A 24,547-nucleotide genomic window follows, 5' to 3' on the forward strand; every position below is an offset into this window, starting at 1 on the left:
AATACAAATACAAACCCCCAACAAAGCAGGGAAGCTATACAAATGCATTACATAAACACAAAACACAACCCCCCAAACAAGCAGCTCTACCGCCAAGACTTGTGCACTGCTGCTGCTCCGAAGAGCCATGTGCAACGAGAGTATGCTAGCTAGTTGTTCCTTGGCCTGCTTGGCCGAATTGCATAACTCTTATGAACTAAATCTCATGTGTGCCTGGGCCTGCTTGGTGGAATGCTTAAACTGCTATTGGCTTGACTTATAATGTGCACTTGGACCTGAAAATAACTAAGAACCTAAGATAACAATGTGTACCAGTGCCTGATTTGGCTACGGATTACCTTCATAAAGACACACGTCTATGTTTCATGTCCAAAGCAGACCTTACCTTACAAGCTTATGAAGAAAAAGCCCCAGCAACCACCTGAGAAAATAGCATTTTCAGAGAAAACTCTTGCAGTGCACTGCAGTAAAACCGGCAAATTTAAATGTTAGGCAAAGAGAGAGAACGCAAGTTGATTGGATACCCTATCATGTCAAAGGACCTATTGGCTAACACCATGTGATTCGATTGTCTTGACATATCACATGTGAGCAAGTTGACTGGCTAACAGATAACAAGTACAAAGAACCTATCAGTTTGCGACATTCAGAGTTTCTTGCCTGAACTTAGTCATTTATTTCCAAGATGATAACTGAACGCAACTCACACACAATTGTTTGAAACCTTTATTGTTGCATAATGCCTACTGTTTTACTTACTAATTAAAAAAATAGGCATTATACTGTGTATAATGTATAACAGTGCTTACAGTTAGGACACACAAGAACAGATCCCTTACACCATATACAAACACACGAGGAGGGAGAGGACAAGGAACCACGCGAGTACTCCACGGTGCCACAACCTCCACACTGAATAAAGCATCTCTTTTTCCCTCGCTCATCTCTCTGACGCGGACCGATCCCATTATTATTTTGGAGAAGACAGCTCGTTCCCTCAGGAGGGCCCTGTTTGAGTCTGTTGGATGTTTCATGTACTGGGAGCCTGGCCAAAGAGAACAACACACATACACACACACAAATACCTCCACTCACAGAAACAGAAAAGCCCAATGGCATCTATAACTGGCAAGCACACAGCAGGAATGCAGCTGGACTATTACTACAAACACAGATCTTGCATAAATGAGGCTTTTTGTTCTGTTCAAAATATTGCGGTTTTAATTAAAGACAAATTTAAAAAAAAATTATCTGTCATTTCTCTAATTTTTCTTGTCAGATTTCTTGACCAAAATTAGAAACATGAATATTTGTTTTGTCTTTTGCCACTGTTATTGAGATGAAAAGTTTAGAGAGGACTAGGATGCTCCAATCAGGATTTTTATAGCTGATACCATTACCCATTATCTTGTCATCTGATTGGCCGATACCAATCCTGATAATAATTATTTAACGTTCCATCAGGAGCTCTGTCATAACTGGTTATATGTAAGCATTCTGCTCACTGTCACTGTTAAATGAATTTCACTATTAATACCATAGTTTTTCATAGTTTTTGCTGACAAATGTACTGTAGGTTGGTTCATTGATTATCAAATAAACAAACTCAAAACAATTTATTTTTAAAATAAAAGTTTATTTAATAGGCTTTTAAAACATGTAGGCTTACATAAAATGTTCGCTATATTGGGATAAATAACCCTATAAAGAACGAGGCTTAGTGTCAACCTGAAGTAAAGAAGAATATTACCCATTTCAGTTTGTACAAATACGGAGTGATTAAGTGATTACATTTGGAGAAAGGCCGCTCTTTAATGCAATGGCGAAACGAAGTAACTTCAAATTTGGTTAATATTGAGTTATGAGTGAAAAAGTTTCTCTTTGACTATGATCTGTCCTGTGACGGATAGGTTTGATAATGCACATTTGGCTGAGCAATCAAAAAACTTTGACGCCATTTTTCTGAATGTCCTTTTTAGGGCAGTACAAAGACAAAGGTGTTTTTTATTGATTTTATTTTTTTTTATTTTGGAGTAATGTAAAGAATGTGTATTAATAAAGTCAATAGGGTCAATGTTGACTTTAAAAGACATAACTTTAAGCAAACTTACTAAAAATTAGTCATCACGGATAATGTTTAGAATAGAATAGAATAGAATAAAGGGGTGTGTAATTGTTTAGATAGGGGACAGACATCTGCACTTGTGCAAGAGTCACTGTTGACCTGAACTCGGCCCTCCTCGGCATGGGCTGCACTGTTGTTGGGTCTCTCTCATTAACTGCTGGCTGGGTTGATGGTTTCCTCAGTCGCTGCACTGGGTTAAATAGCTTGAAAATGAGACCGGGTTAAGAGCTGTTTCCTGCAACCCTCAGCTGCAAGCACATCTGTGGGAGAAGGCTCCAAACTGCCACCCACGTGTTTGTTCATGGACTGGACTGATTGCCTTTCCTTCCTCATTTCCCTCTCTCTTTTTTCTCTCTTATTTCTCTCTCCCACCAAAAACCCACTGTCCTTTTGCTAACTTTTTCATTTAGCTCCAGAAGGACAAGCAAAAAGCAGAGGGTTGAGTAGGTCAGATGAAAAGGAGGACACTAGGACAACAGATTCGTCCTTCAAACTTTGTACTGTACAGTAGATGGCTGTGTGTATGCCATTATTTATGTGAGGTTGCAACCCCTTACTCAACCAGTGTTTTGAGCCCATTGTCTGGGTCAGACAGAAGCACCCCAGGGGCTTATATGCCTCAGAATTCCCCTTCTTCACCAGCTGCCATTTTAGCAAAGGTAACTGCACTTTAGGCCCTTAGCGTGTGCATCTGATATTGCTTACATTTAAGAGCTCAGCGATGTCTACATGAAATTCCGTTTGACACTTAGTATATAGAACAGCAGCGTATCTGAGTGCTTGGGTGTGTTTGTGTTTGGCCTCATGCATGTTTTGGCATTTGTGTATGTTTCTCATAATAAACTACAGTGACTGCGGGGAAATATAATGCCCTCGAGTCGCAAACATAAATGATCAAACCAGTCTGAAGCCACAGAAACGTCTCCATTAAAGTGAGTAGCGACTGTAAAAACAACTTTGCTTTCACATAACATTAGCAAGGAAGTACTCAAATGATTACTTGATATTATTAAGTATTAAAACTTTATTTCCTTTATTTGTGTAATGGAAAATGATAAAAACGTACAGCTCATTTTCATCAATAACAATCAAATAATATTTATAATATAACAATGTGTTCTGAGGAAAGCGAAAAAAGAGATAGAGTGAAAATAAATTATCATAATAACAATTATAACAATAACGATAATAACAATTAACCTTTATAAACATTTGTTTGTTTTTAAGTCGTATCCATAAAGTCCATTCAGAGGCAGTCATGCCCAAGGGGGTGTATTCCAGCATGTTAGGGGGATAAAGTTAATGTTCTCTCTCTTTTCTGTCTCTCTCTCTCTCTCTCTCTCTCTCTCTCTCTCTCTCTCTCTCTCTCTCTCTCTCTCTCTTTGACTCTTCATGTATGCAGTGAGTAAGAGTGAGTCCTTGTAGAGAGCCAAATCTAAGAAGTCCAGAAGTGACTGTCCTCAATGGAACTGCCACACAATGATTCTGCAAAAACACATCGTCTCTTTCAGGACAGTACCAAAGTGAGTAGCTAAAAGCAAACAAAGCTCTCTCACCCTTTGCTCTATCTGTGAGCATCCTCAGCATCTTGTGAGCCGTTAGAAGAAGAGGTGTTTTTAAATGCGCAAAACCATCCTCTATACAAGTTGACATGGTCGTTGATGTGATGACACCTTCCTCAGCAGTGTCCAACCAGGAACTAACCCAACGCAAACCTCTTTGCATCCCTCGCCATGTGGAAGATTTCTTGACAGGAGGGGAGGGGGTGCATGTGGATGTTCGGTATGGAGGAGCTAATGCAAGGCCTCTGTAGAGGGGATGCTGTGAGAATGTGGGACTTCAGTGAGGTTCGGCCCAGGCAGGAGAACGGGTGGAATGGTGAGGGTGACTAAACGTTGGGTGAATGGGAGTCGGTGTGGGCAGCATGTGTCCGGAATGGCTGAAAGGTGGCAGGTGGCCCATATGTGGCATGTGGCTTGCCAGAGCACTGGCACTGCCAAACGGAGAGGTCTTGTCCTGCATGCACTTGGAAAACTCTTCGAAACCCTCGCCGGATCGCTTACTCCTCTTGGACTTGCTGGACATCTTACGGTTGCGTGTTTGGATGCCCTCTTTTTTCATGGTCAGTGGCCTGTTGACCTATAGGGAAAGAGAGATATGATAGGTTAATGATGATGTCAACAGAGAGGTGATTGTACATCAGCAGTGCAACAGTGTTCCTATGCTTGCCAAAGTGGGAAAATACATTTATTTTAAAAAAAAAAAAAAGCTCTTTCCTTACATTTCCTTTAGAAACAATGAGATAACACTTTATTATAATCACCTTATTATTTGATAATAAGTTTTGATGCTATATAAACATCTATTTATGCATACATGTTATAGCCTATATTATACAAATTATTCAACAAAGTGTATAATGTTGCCTATATTAGCTATCTATTTAGGGCTGAATTTCAGCTCAGCTGTCACGAAATACCGTTTTCTCTTTTCTTCTTTGTTTCGCTCGTTTCATTAATGTGAAATGTATTTATTCATAGGATAAATAGACATCGCAGCCAAGCTTAACATTTAAAAGGCTAGTTCCAGACAACTCCGAATTGATATAACTGACGCCGTATCTTGAATGGCAGACCCGCCCTGCCGTCCCTCCTGGGAATAACGCCCTCCTCTGAAACAAAACTGGATTAATCTAAAAAGAAAAACGGCCAAAGGGTTCTGGTTGACAGGGAAAGCCGGCTTTGCGACCCGGCCTCACTCTTCCTTGTTTTAAATCGATACAAGCTGTCCGCCCACTTGACCACTTTTCTGTCACTTTCAATGTTTGCGGCTCTTAATTCTTACGTTGTGAAGTTTGTAGTAGAGCCCGCAGGCGTTGCACACCGGGTCACCGTTCCCGTTGCGCCGCCACAGAGTGGTCGTGGTTGTCTGGCAGTTCGCGCAGCAGGTGCCGGCTCGCCTTGCAGCAGACTGTATAAAGACAAGAATGACAGAATATTAATGCTGTGTACACAATTAAAATATCCATGATGTTTCTGTTGGTATTAAATCCGTAGAGATATTTTAGAAACGTTTTCAGTTTCTTTAGAAGTTCCCCATGCACTTCTAAAGAGTTGCATTAGCCTATAAAACGGACCTTTCCATCTATAGTCCTAAATTCTGATTGGATATGTCGCGTTTAAAGTCGTACAATATCCAATACATTGATGCGCCAAGTTGCAACATTGCGGCCTAGAGTTACTTCAATAAACTAGGTCTATATTGTTTGGATGATTATTATTATTATTATTATTATTATTTATTTTTTATTTTTTTTTGCCTGTACAGTATGATCGTGCCTATGATCGTGGCTAATGGCTTTTTTTATCAAATATGTTTGTTTGTTTGTTTGTTTGTTTTTTGTTTGTTTGTTTGTTTGTTTTTTGTGTGTGTGTTTTTTTTTCTTGCTTAATTTTCTTGAATATTATTGTCGAATGGACTGCATAACCATAATTTCTCAATTTCTGTTCTCCACACTATCAAACAGGGATTACATGGGCTTTGGTTTGGAGTAGACTAAATGTATTCATGATAAGAATCTGATGGAGTGACGAATATTATGACTCACTGTTGCAGTGTGTACTCTCCACTAGACAGCATTTCAAAACTATCCCCAAATAACATTAAAGCAAAAGCGTTCTGAACATATGAAATCTATTTAAGGGAGTCGCCTCAGTGTTTGGGCTAATTAAATAGATTCTGTGCATTTAAACAAGGTAAATTCAATTTTCCAATTTGTGCTTTGATTAAAAAAAAAAAAAAACTGTGCCCAATGAAATCTTTTTTTTTTTTTTTACCTGCTTCTAATACATTCTGCTATATTTCGGTAAATATATTTGACAGAACGTTAATTTATTACGTTTTGATACATTACTCGCCTTGATGTTGGGACTCAAACACTTTAGTGGGAGGGGCAACTGCAAAGGTTCATCAGTCCTCTGCTTTTTGTCCATTACGAATCAAGTTTTCACACATAATGAGAAACATTTATAGGATACAACGTAATTCACCAGCAGCCCGAACCATATAGTGTAGCCTATGCGGTTTGTGTTCATTAACGATTTACATAATTATTCCTATAAAGCTTTTGCATTATCGAGGTTCTAAATAAAAACGCTTGCAAGAGTTAAATTAAACAAAACGCAGACGACAACAAAAACACATTCCGATACTCCAAATCAGCGCCAGTCGAGCGTGACAAACAAGAGAGCAAAGAGTATAAATCCATTTATTTTCCAATCCCTGCCCCAGCCCCTTCACACATAGTGCTCTGATAATCGCTTTACAGTAGATGTCATTCTGGCCTGCCGAGGCCAGAGAAAATTCAGCCGGGTTTGTTAAAGACGGAAACACCCGGGAGCCTGGCTTCCTTATCGGGCCCGGGCAGATATCCGGATAGGAAACAACTGGATGGCCTTTGAACAGCGCTCTGAAAACACTTCAGACCAAAATGCAAAAGCATGGGCCAGCACACTGACTCCATGGAAAACCCTGTGGCCTTTTTTCTTCATGAGAACAGAAAGAAAGAAAGAAAGAAAAAGAAAGAAAGAAAGAAAGAAAGAAAGAAAGAAAGAAAGAAAGAAAGAAAAGACAATAGACTATATGGAAAACAAAAAAAGTAAAGGAAAAGAAAAACTGAAATGTTGGAACAGCTGTGTTACAACTACAACTACTAAAAATAATAAAGATGATAATCATCATAATTGGTTATTCAAGTCTGACAATCCAAATTTTAATTCCTCTTTGAATATGTCACTCTGTATTTGTTATTCTGTATAAGGCTCATTGTTCTCGTGCTATGTAAGTGTCTCCTTTACAAAAGCGAAAATAAGATTCCCTCTGAGACACTAATATTTACACTCTGATGGTCACTTAGCCTAGTGAAAATTAAATTATAACACATGGCTGATAGAAAAAGACAGTCTCACTCAATTATACACATTGTTGGGTCTCCAAACTAATCTCTATGATAATATTACATCACATTTGAAAGACTGTGAGAAATGACTCTGTAACAGAGTAAAAGAGATACAGGTAGAGATATAGAGTTTCACCCAATAAAAGATACAAAAAAGTAAGATTATGTGAAAAGAAAGTGTAGCTACAGTCTGCAAAATTATCATTCTTATATTCTTTAAGAATCAGCTGTTTTCATAGAATGTCGATTTTGGATAAATTGTCACCTTTTAGATAAAATTAATCCCTCTAGCCTAGGGACTCAGCATTTGTTTCCAACAATGTATCAGGTTTATATATTTATATAAATGCATAGAGTGAAGCTGTCCACGACCCATAGAAAAATTGCACAATAATAACCAAAGTAATCAAGTTTGGCTTTTCACATATCTTACTTTTTGATCTTTCAATGGGTAAAACACAGAAACAAACACTGGAATTTGAAACTTTAAACTAGTTTTGTTTTCTATCAATCATCTCAATACAAAAAAGTTACCAAGATAAAAAAAATAAATAAAAAAAACAATAAGCAAGGAAAAATCAATCCAGCAAAAATCTGTTTTTAAAAACCTTATCCTATGGAGATGAAATGAGAGAATTATAAGCTGGCAGCGGGTCTAAAATGCAACACAAGCCCTGCAAAACAAAACCAAGGACATGTGGCTTTCTAAACGCCCCCAGAAAAAGTACGGCAAGCTCCAACGGCTAGATCTAAACAGATGCGCTCAGGCAGTGGTGTGGCAACAGGTCGATAAGCATGCTGTTTTTCACTCAGTGTGGAGTAGTAATAATTGTACCGGCATGGGCATTGGTATCAGTGACGGTATCAGAACTAGAAGCAATAATGATAGCAGTAACAATAGCAATAGTAGCAGTATTGTAACAGGCAGAGTAGGGGATCACCAGGGGGTGAGGGCGACAAACAATTCCAGGAAGATTATAGGGAAAATATAACTTTCCTGGAATTGTGCACAGGCTCTCTGCTCTGTACTCATATTTAGCCCTCTTTCTCATGTGTGAGTGGAATTGAGGGAATTCTGGAAGTCTATCTACTCACCAGTCTGCGCTTTGGCTTGATGAGGGGTCGGTTCTGGCCGTTCATCTTGTGATACAAGCCACACGCGTTACAGAGGTAGTGGCCCGTTCCATCCCGCCGCCACAGTGGGGTGGAGGTGGCTCCACAGTTCACACACTCACGCCCCTCTGTGCAGAATTCAAGTGGAGAAAAAGCAAAGGGAAATTTATATAATTAAGAGGTTCAAACTCCATTTACAATACAGTTACATTGGGTCATGAAGAGGCACAGTATGAACAAAGAAAAGAAAAACATTAATTAGCAACGTCTAATATTACTTTCACATTGACAGTAATGTCATTGGAATTTCTCATCTGTGGATGCCAGTTCAAAAACAGCATTACATTACATGTGCATGTATTTGTGTATGAAATAATATGTTTCATACTGCTTGACAATGTGGACGGTGAGCAGTTGTGCTTTTACATATAAACTTTTTTACTTTTCTATTACAGAAAGCATTCACAATGTTGTCACTTAACATCAAACATGATTACATTTTGCTACAACATTTTCAAGACAACTTAAGGACAGAGCATTGATTAAGAATGTGAGTTAATTGTACGTTTTACACTCCCAGCCATGTTTATCAACCACCCTTGGTGTCCAAGCTTGTCCTATTCTCAGGTGTCACACCATAGTAAAGCATCCTAACCTGCTGGAAAGGGCCTGGCCCTTTAATTTAAATAATTTTCCTCCTTTCTCCCCTGAGCATCTCTCTATTATTTACATTATAATGTGAGATAGTCGCTGTCCCACCCTGACCAGAGAAAAGAATCCACCCTGGACAATGGACGATCTTTTAAAGTGAATGTGATGCAGTCGTTTTCAGTATCGCTCACGTTCTGACTGTATTGAAACTTGGTGCTGGGAGCGTTATGTGAAAATGGCCCTGAGACACACTAAAGGTGTGGCATTAATGATTTCATTTAATAAAGGTTATCCTAAATTAATAGTATATAATATTGAGTGTTATTTTCAAATCATATTTGCCTTAAATTTCTTTATGGATGAAACTTTCAGTTGTGTCAGTAAAATCATTTCAGATTTTTTTTTTCATTGTTTAGATAAATATTTTCTTTCAATGCCCATCTTGTAAGATTGGCTTGATTGTTTACACTTTAGATAACTCCAGCTAAGATCAAACATAATTTGCTATGCTGTTAGCATACATCATGAAGCCTTCAAAAATGTTCCTTTCTCCAACAAACTTTTTCTTGTGATACTATTGCAACTTAAAACATATTTTGTTTTACAGAACACAAATATAGTTTTGCAAAATTTTGATGTTAGCTAAAATATTTTTACAATCATAAGGCCACACTTTGCATTACAGTAGCTATTTGTGTTATTGTGTTGATACATAAGTACTGAGCAATAATAATGAACACTGTGTAGCTACTTAATATGTAATTATTTTGTAGAGTACATTCTAGAGTTATTTGTGTTAGATGGACTCTGTGATGTAAAGTGTTATCAGTAACGATGTTATTATCAGCCATAATAATTCACATAAACAGCAGGGTCCTGTCGCCTGTGAAGTCTTGTCCCACCGGGATTTTGTTAGTATTGGGGTCGTGGGAGGGCGGAGGGGGGAGTGTGTCGTGATTTGCTCAGCCAAAGGTATACAGGATATGACTGGAGCCAGCGCGTCGTGACTCCTAGTTTTAAACGCAGTAAAGGCTCAATTTAAAGGAAAACATGGCAAAAAATAAAAATAAAATAAAAATCGAATCTTTGTAGATAAAGACGTGTCGCCAAAAATTGTCCCTCCACATTTATGAAACTATATATATATATATATATATATATATATATATATATATATATATATATATATATATATATATATATATATATATAAAATCATTTTAATCAGGTCATTATAACACCACTGATATTTTATAGGCTGATGTTTATTATATCTGAATCATTAATTGTTCGAAATTATTCTCTGTATAAATTTTACGCTATAATTATTTACCCTGATTAATAGCCTTTTAATACTTTTTGTAGTTATGTGTTTATTTTAATGTGCTGGTACTTTAAAAAAAAATCATAACATTATTATTGCTGTTTAGAATTGCTTCGAGGGAGATTGCTAAACTGACGGCTGAACTTATCTTAGATAAATATTTAAGTAAAACTCCTGTTAAGACTAAAAAAGTTGTGAAGAAAAGCTGTGATCGTGGAAAAAAAATAAAAAATACTGAAGGGTACTAAACCTCTATTTCTGCACCAATAAACCACTGGGAATGCCTGTGTATTTGGCAAAAATAATTTCTAAATGCTATACAATAAACAAATCTCCCATATCCTCACTAATTGTACATTTAAAATGTAAATAATACATGTACAAAAAACTGACATACAATGGCTGTTAAAAAAATAAATAAATAAATAAATAAATAAATAAAAAACAGTGCGAGTGTCTCTAAATAGGCCTGTTAACTAATGAAATGAGTGATTCAGAACTTATGAAACTCACCTGAGCACGATCGCGTCTTGCTTTTACATTTAGGTGCGAAACTGGACGCGGATCCACTGAGGAGAGTACCAGGGTGAAACAGACCGCCGCCGTAATCGTGCGGCGTGGGTAGAGAGTATGTCGGGTAGGTTGGGATGGGATGATGCGTGGACGGTGTCTGGGCACTCATTGCAAGGCTTCCCCGAAGAGGGCTACATCCCTCCATTTTCATCCCATCAGCTATGGACACATGGTACTTAATGGACTCCTTTTCGTCCATTCTTGTAGTGGTGGATGTCGGGGAAGAAGGACCAGGGTCGGGTGAGACGTCTTTCGGAGGGGTTGGGGGGAAATTATAGAGGGGATGCGGACTGGAGTGGGTTGCGGATGTGAGGGAAGAAACGGGAGCGGTGCTGGAGCTGCTGCTGCACGGGTAACCGGCGCTGGCGTGGTGTAGGCCGGGCTTGCTGAAGTGACTGACCGCCCAGGCGTTGTGGTGGGCGGCGGAGAGCGCTGCCTTCCCGCTGTCCAGCCACGGAATACCGGGGCTGTGTATGAGGTGTGGCCGGCAGACCTGACTTCCCGTGAGACGAGCTGAGAAATAGAGGACAGAAACATAAAGCCCAATTCGACATGACAAAACACATCGTATTTCCTTTGAGACGTCAACTTTTTGTGCTAAAGCACCAACCTACGACATTTCAAACAAGTCTGACGCTCACCTGTTGACTCTGTACCCGAACAATACAAATTCGACATTGAGGGCAAATAAAAGTATCCTAAATATCAATTATGAAACACTCTGATAAAACAATGCCGATTTACCCTTCAGTCCAGTCTTTGTTCAAATAGATAGCGAGCGCTTAATATTTTTTTTCCCATCTCGACGTGATTTTCGCAATAAAAACGCACTTTACTCCTAAGAAATAGAGACGTAAAATTTGTTCACAAAGGCGATACACTAGCCTATAACTTAACGGATTGTTAACCTAAAAAGAATTCTCGCTACAGGATGTTCTTCGCACAAATTAGACACTAAAACAAAGAAGTAAATCAGGATTTTTTCGTTATGATTTGGCATCCGGGAAGTGCCTTGAGCCCCCCCCCCCCCCCACACACACACTCTCTCTCTCTCTCTCTCTCTCTCTCTCTCTCTCTCTCTCTCTCTCTCTCTCTCTCTCTCTCTCTCTCTCTCTTTCTCTCTTTCCCTGACACGAACTTCCATTTCCTCATCGAGTCATTCGCTGGACATTTTCTCTTTCTTCTTATCGCTACATTTCAACACATAGCCTACCTCGTGGAGATGACAGTCCACTACGCAGTACAGAAATATGATATCAAAAATTTCTGAATACACTATTGTCATCCCTTTGCTCGCCTAATTGTTTACACAGAGTTGCTGGTTTAGCAAACATGCGTGTATAAGCGTGTATTTATAATGAGATACTGTTAACATTAACTATGTAAAATAATCAAGACGTCTCAACCATGGGACAGACCCGTCTTTATAGGCCGCACGGTTCACCTCTTAGCCAGTGAGAGTAAATAACACAAGTCTAAATACACTAACAGCAGCTGACTAAAAACAGGCATAACTAGAGTCATCAGGGCCAAGTTAGTTTACTTATTCAAATCCTCTTTGGAAAAACAAGAGTTACAAACAACCAAGGAAACAAAACAGTCTATCTCTCTGGCATTTTACATAGCCTAATATATTGGAATATGTAGTAGCTTAAGAACAATAGCAGTATTATTAGAAGCAGCTACACAAATATTTAAATATTTAATTTAAATGTATTAGTATCACCATGTACCTAAATAAATAAACAGTAACATGAACACTGTAAAGTGCGACCAAAACATGTCATGCAATTTACTGCAATGTATTATTTCCGAAATATTTATATGAGATATGTAAAAGCGTTATATACCATAAAAAATAAAATACAAATAAGAAAATGTCCTTCAAATGAGATTAAATGACTAAAAGCAGCACCCTACCGTGCGCTTGTCCGTAAGAGACTCTGGCCCGAGAGTTGGAGTAGTAGGGGTTGCCTTGCGAGTCCAAGTGATTCAAGAACACATCCACCTCGTCCGGGGGCAGAAGAGGCGCCATGGGCTCCATGTAATTGTGTGTAAGCCCGTGGTGATGGGACTCTGGGTGCTGGCCGTTGAGTACCGCATGATGATGGGCCATCCATCGAGACTGATCGGCCGCAACCTCCATGTCTAAAGGGTCCTTGCTTAGAAAATGTTTCGAAACGTTTTCTAGATGTCTACTAAAAACGTATTGGATTCTAACAGACCCCAGAAGACCACTATGGTCCCGTTGATTGTTAAAAAAAAATATTTGTAATTAGCCTACTGTATTAAAAAAGAAAAGGGAAAAAAAAAAAAAAAAAAAACTTCTGTTGGTTATGCGCTATTCACTTTCTGCAAATGCCCTTAATTTTGGGGAATAGACGTCCTGCTTCTTTGCTTTCAACAATCCTCAGGAACACCTGCAAAAGAATAATAAATTAGTTAGTCTAGGTTTTAACTTTAAGTACCGTACAAGAGTGCTTTTGTCAGATCTAAAGAATCGTGAAAATATCTAATAAATTCGTAAAACATAATCATCTCACTTTAACACAAAAGACTGTAAACCTGACAACCTGTAAACTTAACAACTGCATTGCATGCTGAACCGCACGCAATTTAAAACAGCCATCGACGGATACTTACGGCGCAAAGCAGCATTTCAGCACTTCAATCCACTGTTTATTTTATCCCGTGTTAGTCCTTTTCAAAGAATGTTAATCCTCAAGATGTCTGTTGACATTCGTAATTCGGCACTGCTTACACTGTCTGCAGGCCAATTGTTAAAGCTCTCCCTAAAAACTCTGCGGTTGTCTGAAGCGGAGCGAAGTTTCATTAATGAATTGTGCCTGTGTACTGTCGGAACTGGCGCCAGTAGATTCCATATCTTACTAACATGGGCGGAGTCACGGGCTGGCAGTGATCGCTCTCTTAACCAATAGTAGATCGCGCTTACCGCCATTGGCTCGGACTTCATGCTTTCCAATCTGCCACTGAGACTATCGAGTGCTCCACATGTGTCCAGAGAGCTGAGAGACTCATCATTCAGCGGAGCAATTTATTGAGATCTTTTACCTTTATTAGAGCTTCACGTTGGTTATGTCTGATAATGTCGTCTTTTTACTCAAAGACTAACAGCCCTGAAATTAAGAATGTGAGTCTGAAGTCTTAATGGCCTACGGCTCTTCAGAGCGTTTGACAAAAATTATTGGAGGGATTTGTCTTTTGCGTTGAACAACAACAACATCAATAATAATAATAATAATAATAATAATAATAATAATAATATACATTATACTCATTTTATTTGCACGGAAATTAATTAATAAAAAACGTTAATTTTCTCTATTAGTCTATTAGTTAGAAAAGTTGATGATCATCCGCAATAAATCATTTATGCATCTTATTGCGAATGATCATCAACTTTTCTAACTAATTTATTTAAATGATTGGTGTACACAAAAGAAGGACCTGTTGCGTGACCATTAACATTTGTTTAAAACAACAAAACCTGTAACACTGAAGTGTCAAATGCAATATATACCTAATACAAACAAACACAATTCCTAGCACCTCAGGCATTAATTGGAGAGGACTATTTTATGGCCTCTAAATTTGGGGCTTTTTTTCTCGTGCGTCTAATTGTTTTGAATTAGTTGTCACCACATTCTTCTTGTGAAAACACTGTCTTTGTATGCTGTTTCAAGCGATCAAACGTCACTTTACATATTAATAGCCGGCCCGTCTATCGGTGGTGCCGACAGGTCGCATGGGCAGGTCCAAATAGAGCCAATTGGTGGCCATTAGGGCAGCTTCGTTGATTCTTGCTTACAATTATCTCGTGGTAAAACAAGCAGCAGACGTGCCCACCGCAGGCAGAAAGACAGAACGTCGCCAATTAGCTTGATAAGAGTTTAGATAAACTGCGGATTCAGGTTGGTCATCTGAAAATCTGATTTACATAGGCTACAGGGTTTACTAAACTGTTACAGTTTTAACCCCTAGAATTAATCATGCGTGTCTATTCCGTCCACAAAAAAAAAAAAAAAAAAAAAAAAAAATTCTTAGGTTTTGAATTTGATTTGTCTGATCAAACGGGAATAGCAAATATGTGGTGAATTCAGGTAGCATCTCAATGTCAAAAAGTGACCAAACTTATATCTAAATTCACCCCTGCTATAGTCTTGCAACGATAAATAATTTAATACAATGATTTTAAATGATGCCTTTACAAAATGTCTTGTGTAGGCTATGAGATGTTATGTTTTACAGTGTTTAACGCTCTTGAACATCTTCGGATGGATCATTTTTCTTTAAATATTTGACCCGAGTATGTATAGGCCTACATAGGCTCGTGGAAAGCTGCTTCCTGCTACCTTTGGCCTATAACTTGTAGCAACGCTTTGTGTGTATTAATTATTCATTCAACTAGCTTGTCTGGTCGGATCAATCAAAGAGATCACTTTTTGTGAAACACAGGATAAACTTGACCATCGGGGTGCTGCGGCTCGTTTATCACCCTCTAGCAGGTTATTTTCTTAATAGAGTTAACACTTGCAGGCCTGTAACAAATGAGGTACAATTGAGAAATTATTTATTTGAGTTCATTTTTTAAATAGATTTTTACCTGATTCGAAACAATTGTACACTCTCTCTGATAATGTTTTTATTTAAAGCAGGAGGATTTTAGTCAGCGTACCCTCCTCTGAAGCAATAATGATTGACAGGGAATAATTGGAGCGCGAGCTCAGAGCCCCTACCGGCAGCCACTCTGACGCCGTGACTTGACGTCACATAATTTCGGTAAAAAATAAAGAGAGAGAGAGAGAGAGAGAGAGAGAGAGAGAGAGAGAGAGAGAGAGAGAGAGAGAGAGATTATTTTGACGTGCTACAACGATTTTGCAAAGTTGGCCAATACATTGTGTATTTTTAATACACTGGATTATGGTCAGGGGGCCTACACAGCACAAAGAGCCATGGCAGCCTGAAGCCAACAAATTAAAATGTACAGTATAATATGACTCTTGGTTTTTGCTGTGTAATCATGCATTTTACAAACACTTAGGCCTACATCGAATTAGGTATACAATATCAGATTATTCAGAAATAAGTGGAAGTTGATATATAAACCAAAATATAGGCCTACAGCTTCTAAAAATGGTCGTTCACGTAGTCATAGTGGCTTTATAACAGATTGAAAGCTATAGAAGAATTAAGTGTAATTGTAGATGACAAACATTACACACTATTGTGTGTTTATCTGGCTCTGGTCAAGCGCATCACAACCAGCCTTAAAGTAATATTCTGGGTTCAAGACAAGTTAAGATCAATTAACAGCATTTGTGGCATAATATTATTACCACAAAAATTAATTTTGACTTGCCCCTCCTTTTCTTTAAAACATCTGGGGTCCAGTGAGACACTTACAATGGAAGTGAATGGGGGCCAATCCGTAAACTTTAAAATACTTCCTGTTTCAAAAGTATAGCAACAAGACAACAATATGCGTGTTTACGTGATTTTAGTGTGATAAAATCACTTACTAACCTTTTCTGTGTAGCTAAAGTTATATCCAATTTTACAACTCCGTTGCCATGACGATGTAATATCAACAAATCCTAAAATAACTGTAACTATGATGATTTAAACAACTTTATAGCTCAAATAATACATGAGTTGTAACAGAAGAAGTGCTTTTATCTAAATTTTCGATTTTTTTTTTTTTTTTTTTTTTTTTTTTTTTTTTGTGGTAATCAACATTATGCCACAAATGCTGTCGATTGAGCTTAACTTTATATTGAACCCGACATATTCCTTTAATGCTAATGACGGCCCCTTTGTTCAGCACACCTGCAGGGCTAAATATTCCTTTGAGAATTCCTGAACTAAATGCCTGTGGTAATCCAGTTGGTCGCAATGCTGGAACAAAAGGGACTGTCTTACAGGGACTCGACATTTTTTATTGGGGGTGTTACTTTAAGGTTCTGTCTTTTGAGGGTCCTAACCCATGTGGCCATGATGATACAGTTGACTACACTCCTCTTTAAATGAACGCGCTTATGAATGTATGTGCATGTATGAAAATAGACCTTATGTAACACACGTTGTGGTGTAACCATGTATGACTGTGACGACGACAGTGACATCACGTTTGTGATGACACATTACTTCGCTTTGATTTAATTGCGTCTAAAACATAATGGAGAAAGCTTGGACAAATCGGTGAAAGCAAGCTCCGCGAAAAAGCAGGCAATCAATCCCTTAATAAACAGGTGCTGTGAAATGGGTTTGCCCGTTCGTTCCCTCACCTCGCATTTATCATACTCCGTGGGGTTAAAAGAGGGCAGGAGGGGGCAGAGAGCGGCGCAGAAGGGTCTGTGAAGATAAGCAGGCACTGGGATATAGGGGTAATGACACAGACCAGCTGAAGCGGTATTGTCCTTTACTCACGGGTAATTAGATTGTGACAGGGCACTCGGGGGCAGACACAAGCACAGGCAAAGTCACAAGGCTCCTGTCCTCTGCTGAAGCATGGATAACAGGGATTGGAAGCAGAGCGTTTCATCCTCTTTTCATTTAAAGCAACAATTCACATTATTTTAAAGCAAGCCCGTCTCTGCATTACCACCAAACGATGTTTTGTTGTTTTGTTTGTTGTAATAGGTTTTGCATGCTGACTTATTGGGTAAAAAAGTCTTGCTCTGAGTGATGTCGTTAGTGTAGTCGGAAAATGATCCTGTGGCACAGTGGCAGTCATAAATCTGAAGGGTGATAAAAGCGCGCCCGCCTCTTTTTGAGGTTGACAGCTCTTGGAGTCAATGATTTAAATAAACAGTACAGGTGGGCTAATGTAGGCCGTCCTTGGGGTATTCTTGAGTTAATTCCTCAACACACCTCTTCTCTTTCCCATTTATAATCAATAGATAGAAACGTCGTTTTTATTTGGAAAGCAGAATGTTGCTGAAAATGAATCTACTTTTAATTTTCGTAACATATAGCCTTTGTGTTCTTGCGCTCGTTAGATATGTTGAATATTAAAGTCACATCAACACAAAGGCCTACATTTCAGCATTTATTTCTATTCTATTGTATGCCGTATGTATTCTGCACACATCATGGAGTGAGTAGTGGCGTTTCATTCGTAATTTTCGTTTGTGGCATTGCATTTTGTTTTTTAATATTTATTTTAAAATCTATAAGCTACAAAGACGGACTATTTCCGTATTTCCCACAATTTTTAAAAGCCTTTTCATATTTTTAAAATAAGTAAATAGATAGGCGACATAAATAAAAAACCAGAACAAAAATTTACAAAAATAAAAACAATCATGGCTGAAATCTGGATATTTATTTAAAGATTTAGTTTTTTTGAAAAGTCCAAATTTACACGTGAAAAACGTGTAATGTTTTTTGCCTTTTGTTAGTCCGTGCAGTCATACAAAACATTAAATGACGTTTTTAATTTTAACATGATATAACGATGTATTAACATAATAATAACATAATAATCATAATATTAAAAAGAATATTAAAATGTGCTCTCATAATAATAATAATAATTATTATAATAATAATTATTATTATTATTATTGCTGTTAATAAGCTTAATAAGCTTTCAGTTTCCTTAAATCAATACAATTAATTAATTGTATTTAGTGTTTTACTACAAACCATTTACAACAGCAATAAAATAAAAACAAACAATACTCATATTTTAAAAGAAATAAGAATGAGCCACATAAAACATCATAATCATCCCATTCTGGGCTAACAATCCTTTTCATAAATACCTCGGTAAAACGCGTGAATAATCTGCCTGTATTATTCGACTTTGCGCTCACTGATAGACTACACAAAACGCATCTTACCAGTGTTTATGATTATGCTCTCTCCTCCTGACATTTCGCTCCAGAGAGAAATGTGTCCTGGGGCTAAATGTGGCACCGTCTTTGAGGGAAGAGTAGGTGATTCGTTGTGCTTTGCGAAACAATGAAGCCCCGAGCACAGTCGTCGCCTTCTCTCAAAATCCACTCTAGCTGGCAATGCCAACCTTCCCATACAGTCAGCGCCCTTCCAGAATGCTTTCGCTGATGGTCTGTCCTCAGTGACTTGCAATGTCTCTCTCTCTCTCTCTCTCTCTCTCTCTCTCTCTCTCTCTCTCTCTCTCTCTCTCTCTCTCTCTCCCTCTGGAAACAGGGAAACTTTAGGCACAAAGTGGGCTGCTGTGCGTCAGCCAATTTGGTCTTCCCTTGATGGTTAAAAGCTGTGCTGAAGCTGCTAGGATGTGTGGTGTTCTTATACTCAAATAATTACGAAACAACACGCAGTCTTTAAATTGGTCAAAATGAGTAGGCTACAACTCTTAAAGTGACCTCCCCGTAAGCAAAGACGGTTTACCGTGAAGATATGTACCTATATCCAAGACTGTCCCTGTTTGGTTAGGTAGAATCCATTTTTGGAATTCTTTTTTGAGATTGGGAAGATAAATTGTTAAATTGCCGTAAATAATTATAAATGGCAACTGCACTAAATAGTTAGCTTAGGATGTAACAGTAATGCTAGATTGTGGTTTGCACGTTAAACATTGCACCCTCCTCATTTAATCACTGCTTTTGCAGATGTGTTTGCGTGAGTGTTTTGAATATGTAAATCTTTTGCTACTTTTAATATGAGACGCCTTTAGGCTTCCCATCTTAATGAATTCTATTCCTGCCCGATCTTGTCTATAAAATGCTGTGAAGTTGCGGTCGACCCTGCCTCGCCCAACCCACCCAGTTTTAACTCTCTCATACATAACACCAACTTTTAAAATATGCAAAGCCTCGGTAAATCTCTGGCACGAGACCGTGGGTTCGCGTGCTGCGGATCAGTAAGGGCAGGTGCAGCTCCAGCCTCTCGCGCCCGGGTTCCCCCACGAGTGCACGCGCACAAAGACAGCGCGAGAGGAGTGAACTCTGACAGAATTAATTTCATCGAATGATCAAAATAACAATGTCCATTACCAGCTATTGTTTTGTTTTCATTCAAGAGACCACGAGCGGGGAAGGATTCCAAAGAGTCAACGACACTACTCCGGTTTGTTAATAGCCAGAGTTCTGAAATAGCGGGCCTAGTTTGGCCAAGGATTAGCCTGTGTTACAAATCAAAATTCTACCAAATTGATCCTATCAATAAGAATGGAATAACAGATTAAGAGAGATACAAGTGTTTGGCTACTTGGTGACTGGATTTCCGGCAAGTGTTTGAAACATTCTCTCTGGACAAGAATAAATGAATCGTTAAGAATGTTTAACAACTGCTATTTAAGTGCACCAGTTATCAGAAAAAAAACAAAACAATATGTGGATGATTTCAAGACATATGCTTGAGTCAGCATGTTTTGTCGAAGCCTAGAATCAAATTTGATTAAAATAATTCTCACAAAAGAATATTTCTTCTACTATGAAATAAGTACTTTGTTTTGAGCTTTCAAATCTTTTGGTCTTTAGACCTGTTCATGCCTGTAACAATGCATAAGATGTTTCTATGCACAATTCTATATAAAATGCTAGGCTAGTTATTGCCCGCCTCATGTAACTTTTGTAACGAGCAACAATTCTTGATCGTCTATTGTAAATAAAGGAGTGATGAGCAGTGAGGATGAAAAGTGTATGGTAGGCTATCGTTTTTAGGCCTACAGAACACCTAATGTTTTTTTATTTATTTATTTATTTATTATTATTATTATTATTATTATTATTATTATTATTATTATTGGGGAGGGGGGTAATTTTGGCTAATTATGTTACGACTGTATAATAATAATAATAATAACAACAATAATAATAATAGCCTAATAATAATGTTATATAATGTTTATTATTATTATTAATATTGTATAATTATTATTATTTTGAATCAAAAAGTGTTATATAACATTTTGTTTGTGTGTAATTATTAAGGATTTTAATAATGCTTCTATTGTCATGTTAAGGCGTTAAAGTAGTAGGTGCTGGGCTTACAGAAGCTTTGCAATCTAACTAGCAGAAGATACTCACTCATGATGCATGCGAGATAAGGGCTTATCAGTCACAAGCTTGCATCTCCAGCGCATTAAAAAAAAAACACTTTAGACTAATAAAGGCGGGCTACTAAGCTCGCCTGCTCCTTTCCAGCAGTGCACATTGTGACAGACACAGTGACATTTCCATTTCACGTTGTCCATCAAAGAAGCAGCGCGTGCAGAGCTGTCTGTGACTCGGATTTCTCACTGCGTCAGAGTGCAATTGTGTTGTAGAATGTGACTAATTTTGTCCTCAAAAACTAGTTTAGGCCATGCCATAATGAGTTATGTATACTAAATAGTCAGTGAGCAAAGATTAAAGACAGTTATTAATTTGTTTGTTGGACAAGAATAAGAAACTATTCATTTTGATAAAAACAGATCATTTCTGGCAGCATCCTAAAATTGTAATGTTTTGAATACTATTATTTGTATTATTATTATTATTATTATTATTATTATTATTATTATTATTATTATTAGCCTGTTTGTTTTTTAAATAGATACATTTAGGTACAATAAGTATCTTTATAGTTTTCTTTTTTCTTATAGCCTCTTATTCTCATCATTTTTATTGCTTTTTTTTTTAACAGAGCTCTAACGTTATTATTTATATATGCATGCATCAGATGCCAGGGCCCTCTCTTTCCGATTATTACCGGGGGTAATATTTCATCGGCGTGAGGCAATCTTTGTTCTTTGTGAAGATAATAAATGGCCTAATCGTTATCAGCTTACCGCTCGGAGATGTCAGGACCGAGCGAGGCTGGAAACAGGGTCCAAAGTGGCGCTGAATAAATTGGTGTTCCTTATCTCTCTCCCCCAGATTATCGGCCCCTTTTCAAACCGCCACAACAAATACATTCACTGCATCTAATGCATCATTTGAGGGGGAAGATCGCATGGGGGTGATAGAGACAGATAGGCTACCCCAAGGAGAAATATTTACACATTTAACGTGTTCAGGCCAATATTAGCTGGTGTTTTGAGCGAGTTTATTGGACGGACCTGGGTACACACGTTTAACATATCAATGCAGCCATTATCATTTATATTGTAGTTCAACTGTTGATGGGTATCTGTGTGATTATTCTGTCTTGTCATTAGATCAGTAACGTGTTGAATTAGTTGCGAAATTAGCTCGTTTCATCCAAACACGTTTTGTCTTCTTTATCCAGTTGACATCAGCAGTATCATATGGGGAATAAAATCAATAGTCCTATCAATTAAATGAAAGACAGACAGCTGAAAACACTTGGCATTTTATGTATATAACGCTGAGAGTGCCTTCATGTTACATTTAGGCTACTTTTCTGTACACTACAAATCACTTTAATGAGCCATTTAAAGAGTAATAACCTTTAAATGAATATTTCGGGTTCAATAAAAGTTAAGCTCAATTGACAGCATTTGTGGCATAGCCTAATATTATTTACCACATAAATGTATTTCGATTTGTCACTCTTTTTCTTTAAAAAAAAAAAAAAAAAAAAAAAAAAAGGGAAAAAAAAACGGTTACAGTGAGGCACTTAAAATGGAAGTCAATGGGGCTAGATCGTGAAGGCTAATAGTTACGGTTTTAAAAGTCGGCAACAATGTGCGTGTCAATACGATTTAGTGTGATAAAATCGCTTTCTAACCTTTTCTACGTTAAGTTAAATTCAATTGTACAACCCATTCACTTCCATTATAAGTGCTTACCTGTAAACTAGATTTTTTTTATTTTGTTTGTTTGTTTGTTTGTTTGTTTGCCTTTTTTTATTTTTATTTATTTTTTAGGTTATCAACATTATGCCACAAATTGAGCTTAACTTGTACTGAACCCAGAATATTCCTTTAACAATTTCCCAATAAATTAAAAATAAAGTAGTTTTATCTAAGTAATGCTTTAAACTGTTTCTAAGCCTAAAAATGTACATATCTCACCAGTTCAATTTTAGCTATAGTACAGGAGTGGAGAAGCCGTCTGTTTGTTGTTTTGTAATTGCATAGCCTTTATCAGCCCGTCCATTAGGCTTTAAAACAACAGTGATCCTGTTTCATAACTAATGTTGACTTCGGCTACAAGTTAATTTTATTAAATCATGTGTCGTGAAAGTGTGGACATCATAATGCATCAGATGAATTTAAATGGCATTTAAATTCTGATCAATTCTGTCGCTGACATGTACTGAACCCTTTACACAGTAAGACTCACTTACTAGTATAGTTTGTTTATTTACCCAGTCTTCTAAAAGCTTTTATCCATACATAAGGCTTATGTATTGTTTCACTAAATGAACATACAGTATGTGCAGTTAATTATGGAAAGGCTGATGTGATTAGCTCTAGTTGGGAAAGGACGTTGTGCTGTAGGCCTACAGATTACTGATAGGTCCATTCTGTGCTCAGAAATGAATTTCTATGCTTAACCGTACTCGGGAGTGAATTTTGTTATTTTTGAGAAAAGAGACAGGTTTCCATTTACAATCGAAAGGGGAACGCTGTGCATGTGAGTGACACTTATGACAAAAAGCCCCTTTTTCCAATATACACAAGCTCCCCTTTTAATAAGGCGGCATCTTCACCGGGCGCGCTCTCTCTGATGGTCTCCACGGCAACTCAGATAACAGAGCAGCCGTTTTCCATATCTGCAGCAGAGTCTATTATACCCCAGGATTAGCTCGTTTTCCGAAAAGGTCAAACACAAAGTCATGAAACCTGGTATTTTCAGCCTTCCTATAAGTCCCTGCACATTCATACGCATGTACCCATTCACTCCTCTGTCAATTCATTGAGCTAATTTCAACAGGATAATGGCTTTTTTCTTAGCTTTGCAAGATCTGAGGGAACAGGAACTATCTTCATTATCAGTACGCGGAGAGCCACTTGTTTTGTGTTGGAAAAACACAAGTAGCACGCAGTGAATGGAATGACAGCACAGCGCGACTCTGATACTCCATCTAACAAACTATATCGTAACTGATAACAGGCGCTGCACCATTTTGCTTTGTGATATAGTGACCTCTAGTGGTAAGAGTGCAAAATAACCAACTCCCCCACAAGGGCTTTGAGATGTTGGCAAAAACATGGAATGACTTTGACCACAAAAGGGAAACCTTCATTTAGAGTGAACATCTGTAATATGTACATTTTGTAAATCAAAAGAAAAATAAAGAGAGAGAGAGGGCACCAGGCACAATTCATGGATGGAATGTCCCAGGTGGGAATCCCAATCGCTGCAGAGGAAGTGTGCTGAGTTTTGACAGGAAGAGGGAGCTGGGAGGGGTGGTCCTGGGTGAGGAGGGGGGAGTTTCCTGATATTCCTTTTAACTGGCTCCAGCCCGTGGGTTCTCTTCCCTTCACCAAGCCATCCAGCGTCATAATGCATGTCCAGCTTACCCCAGCATTCCTCATTACATTCCGCCACAAAAAATAATTTTTTGTCCTAAATTCTCCTGGCTTTCCACAGCATTGTTCTGTTTCCAATTCCAATTCAGCTACGACTAGTGACTACTTATACTATTATCATGACCTCTTTATAACACTTCAAGCACTGTACTGATTTGGTCAGGTGTACCGTTTCAGAATTTCTGCTAACTCCCATAGGAAAGAAAAGACACAAAGAAGATTTTTTTTTTTTTTTTTCTGATTAACATTTTTTTATTGATTCATACAGATAACAAAGCAAAACATATATACACAGAATCAACATTTAACCCCCCACTATTACCCCTCCCCAATCCCCAACCCCATCCTGACCCTCAACAAACATCCCTGTGTTCA

General features: G+C 38.0%; 1 protein-coding gene across 1 annotated transcript; it reads right to left on the reverse strand.

Moving 5' to 3' along the window:
- Window positions 1-3,430: 3,430 nt before the first annotated feature.
- On the reverse strand, window positions 3,431-13,586 carry LOC127426320 (GATA-binding factor 2-like). Its single transcript, XM_051673065.1, has 6 exons — window positions 13,387-13,586; window positions 12,664-13,163; window positions 10,684-11,256; window positions 8,178-8,323; window positions 4,970-5,095; window positions 3,431-4,264 (listed from the first exon to the last, which is right to left on the reverse strand). The coding sequence occupies exons 2-6, from the start codon at window positions 12,887-12,889 to the stop codon at window positions 3,965-3,967; spliced, it is 1,371 nt and encodes a 456-aa protein (XP_051529025.1). The 5' UTR covers window positions 12,890-13,163; window positions 13,387-13,586; the 3' UTR covers window positions 3,431-3,964.
- Between the last annotated feature and the right edge of the window lie 10,961 nt (window positions 13,587-24,547).

The sequence above is a fragment of the Myxocyprinus asiaticus genome, chromosome 35 (genome assembly GCF_019703515.2).
Source record: "Myxocyprinus asiaticus isolate MX2 ecotype Aquarium Trade chromosome 35, UBuf_Myxa_2, whole genome shotgun sequence".
Taxonomy (NCBI): domain Eukaryota; kingdom Metazoa; phylum Chordata; class Actinopteri; order Cypriniformes; family Catostomidae; genus Myxocyprinus; species Myxocyprinus asiaticus.

Excerpts from the sequence above, each read along its gene's own strand:
- LOC127426320 (XM_051673065.1), bottom strand. The coding sequence starts at position 12,889 with ATGGAGGTTGCGGCCGATCAGTCTCGATGGATGGCCCATCATCATGCG. Across the intron at positions 11,257-12,663 it reads CTCTTACGGACAAGCGCACG|CTCGTCTCACGGGAAGTCAG; the intron begins GTAGGGTGCTGC and ends TCTATTTCTCAG. Across the intron at positions 5,096-8,177 it reads TCAAGCCAAAGCGCAGACTG|TCTGCTGCAAGGCGAGCCGG; the intron begins GTGAGTAGATAG and ends GTCTTTATACAG.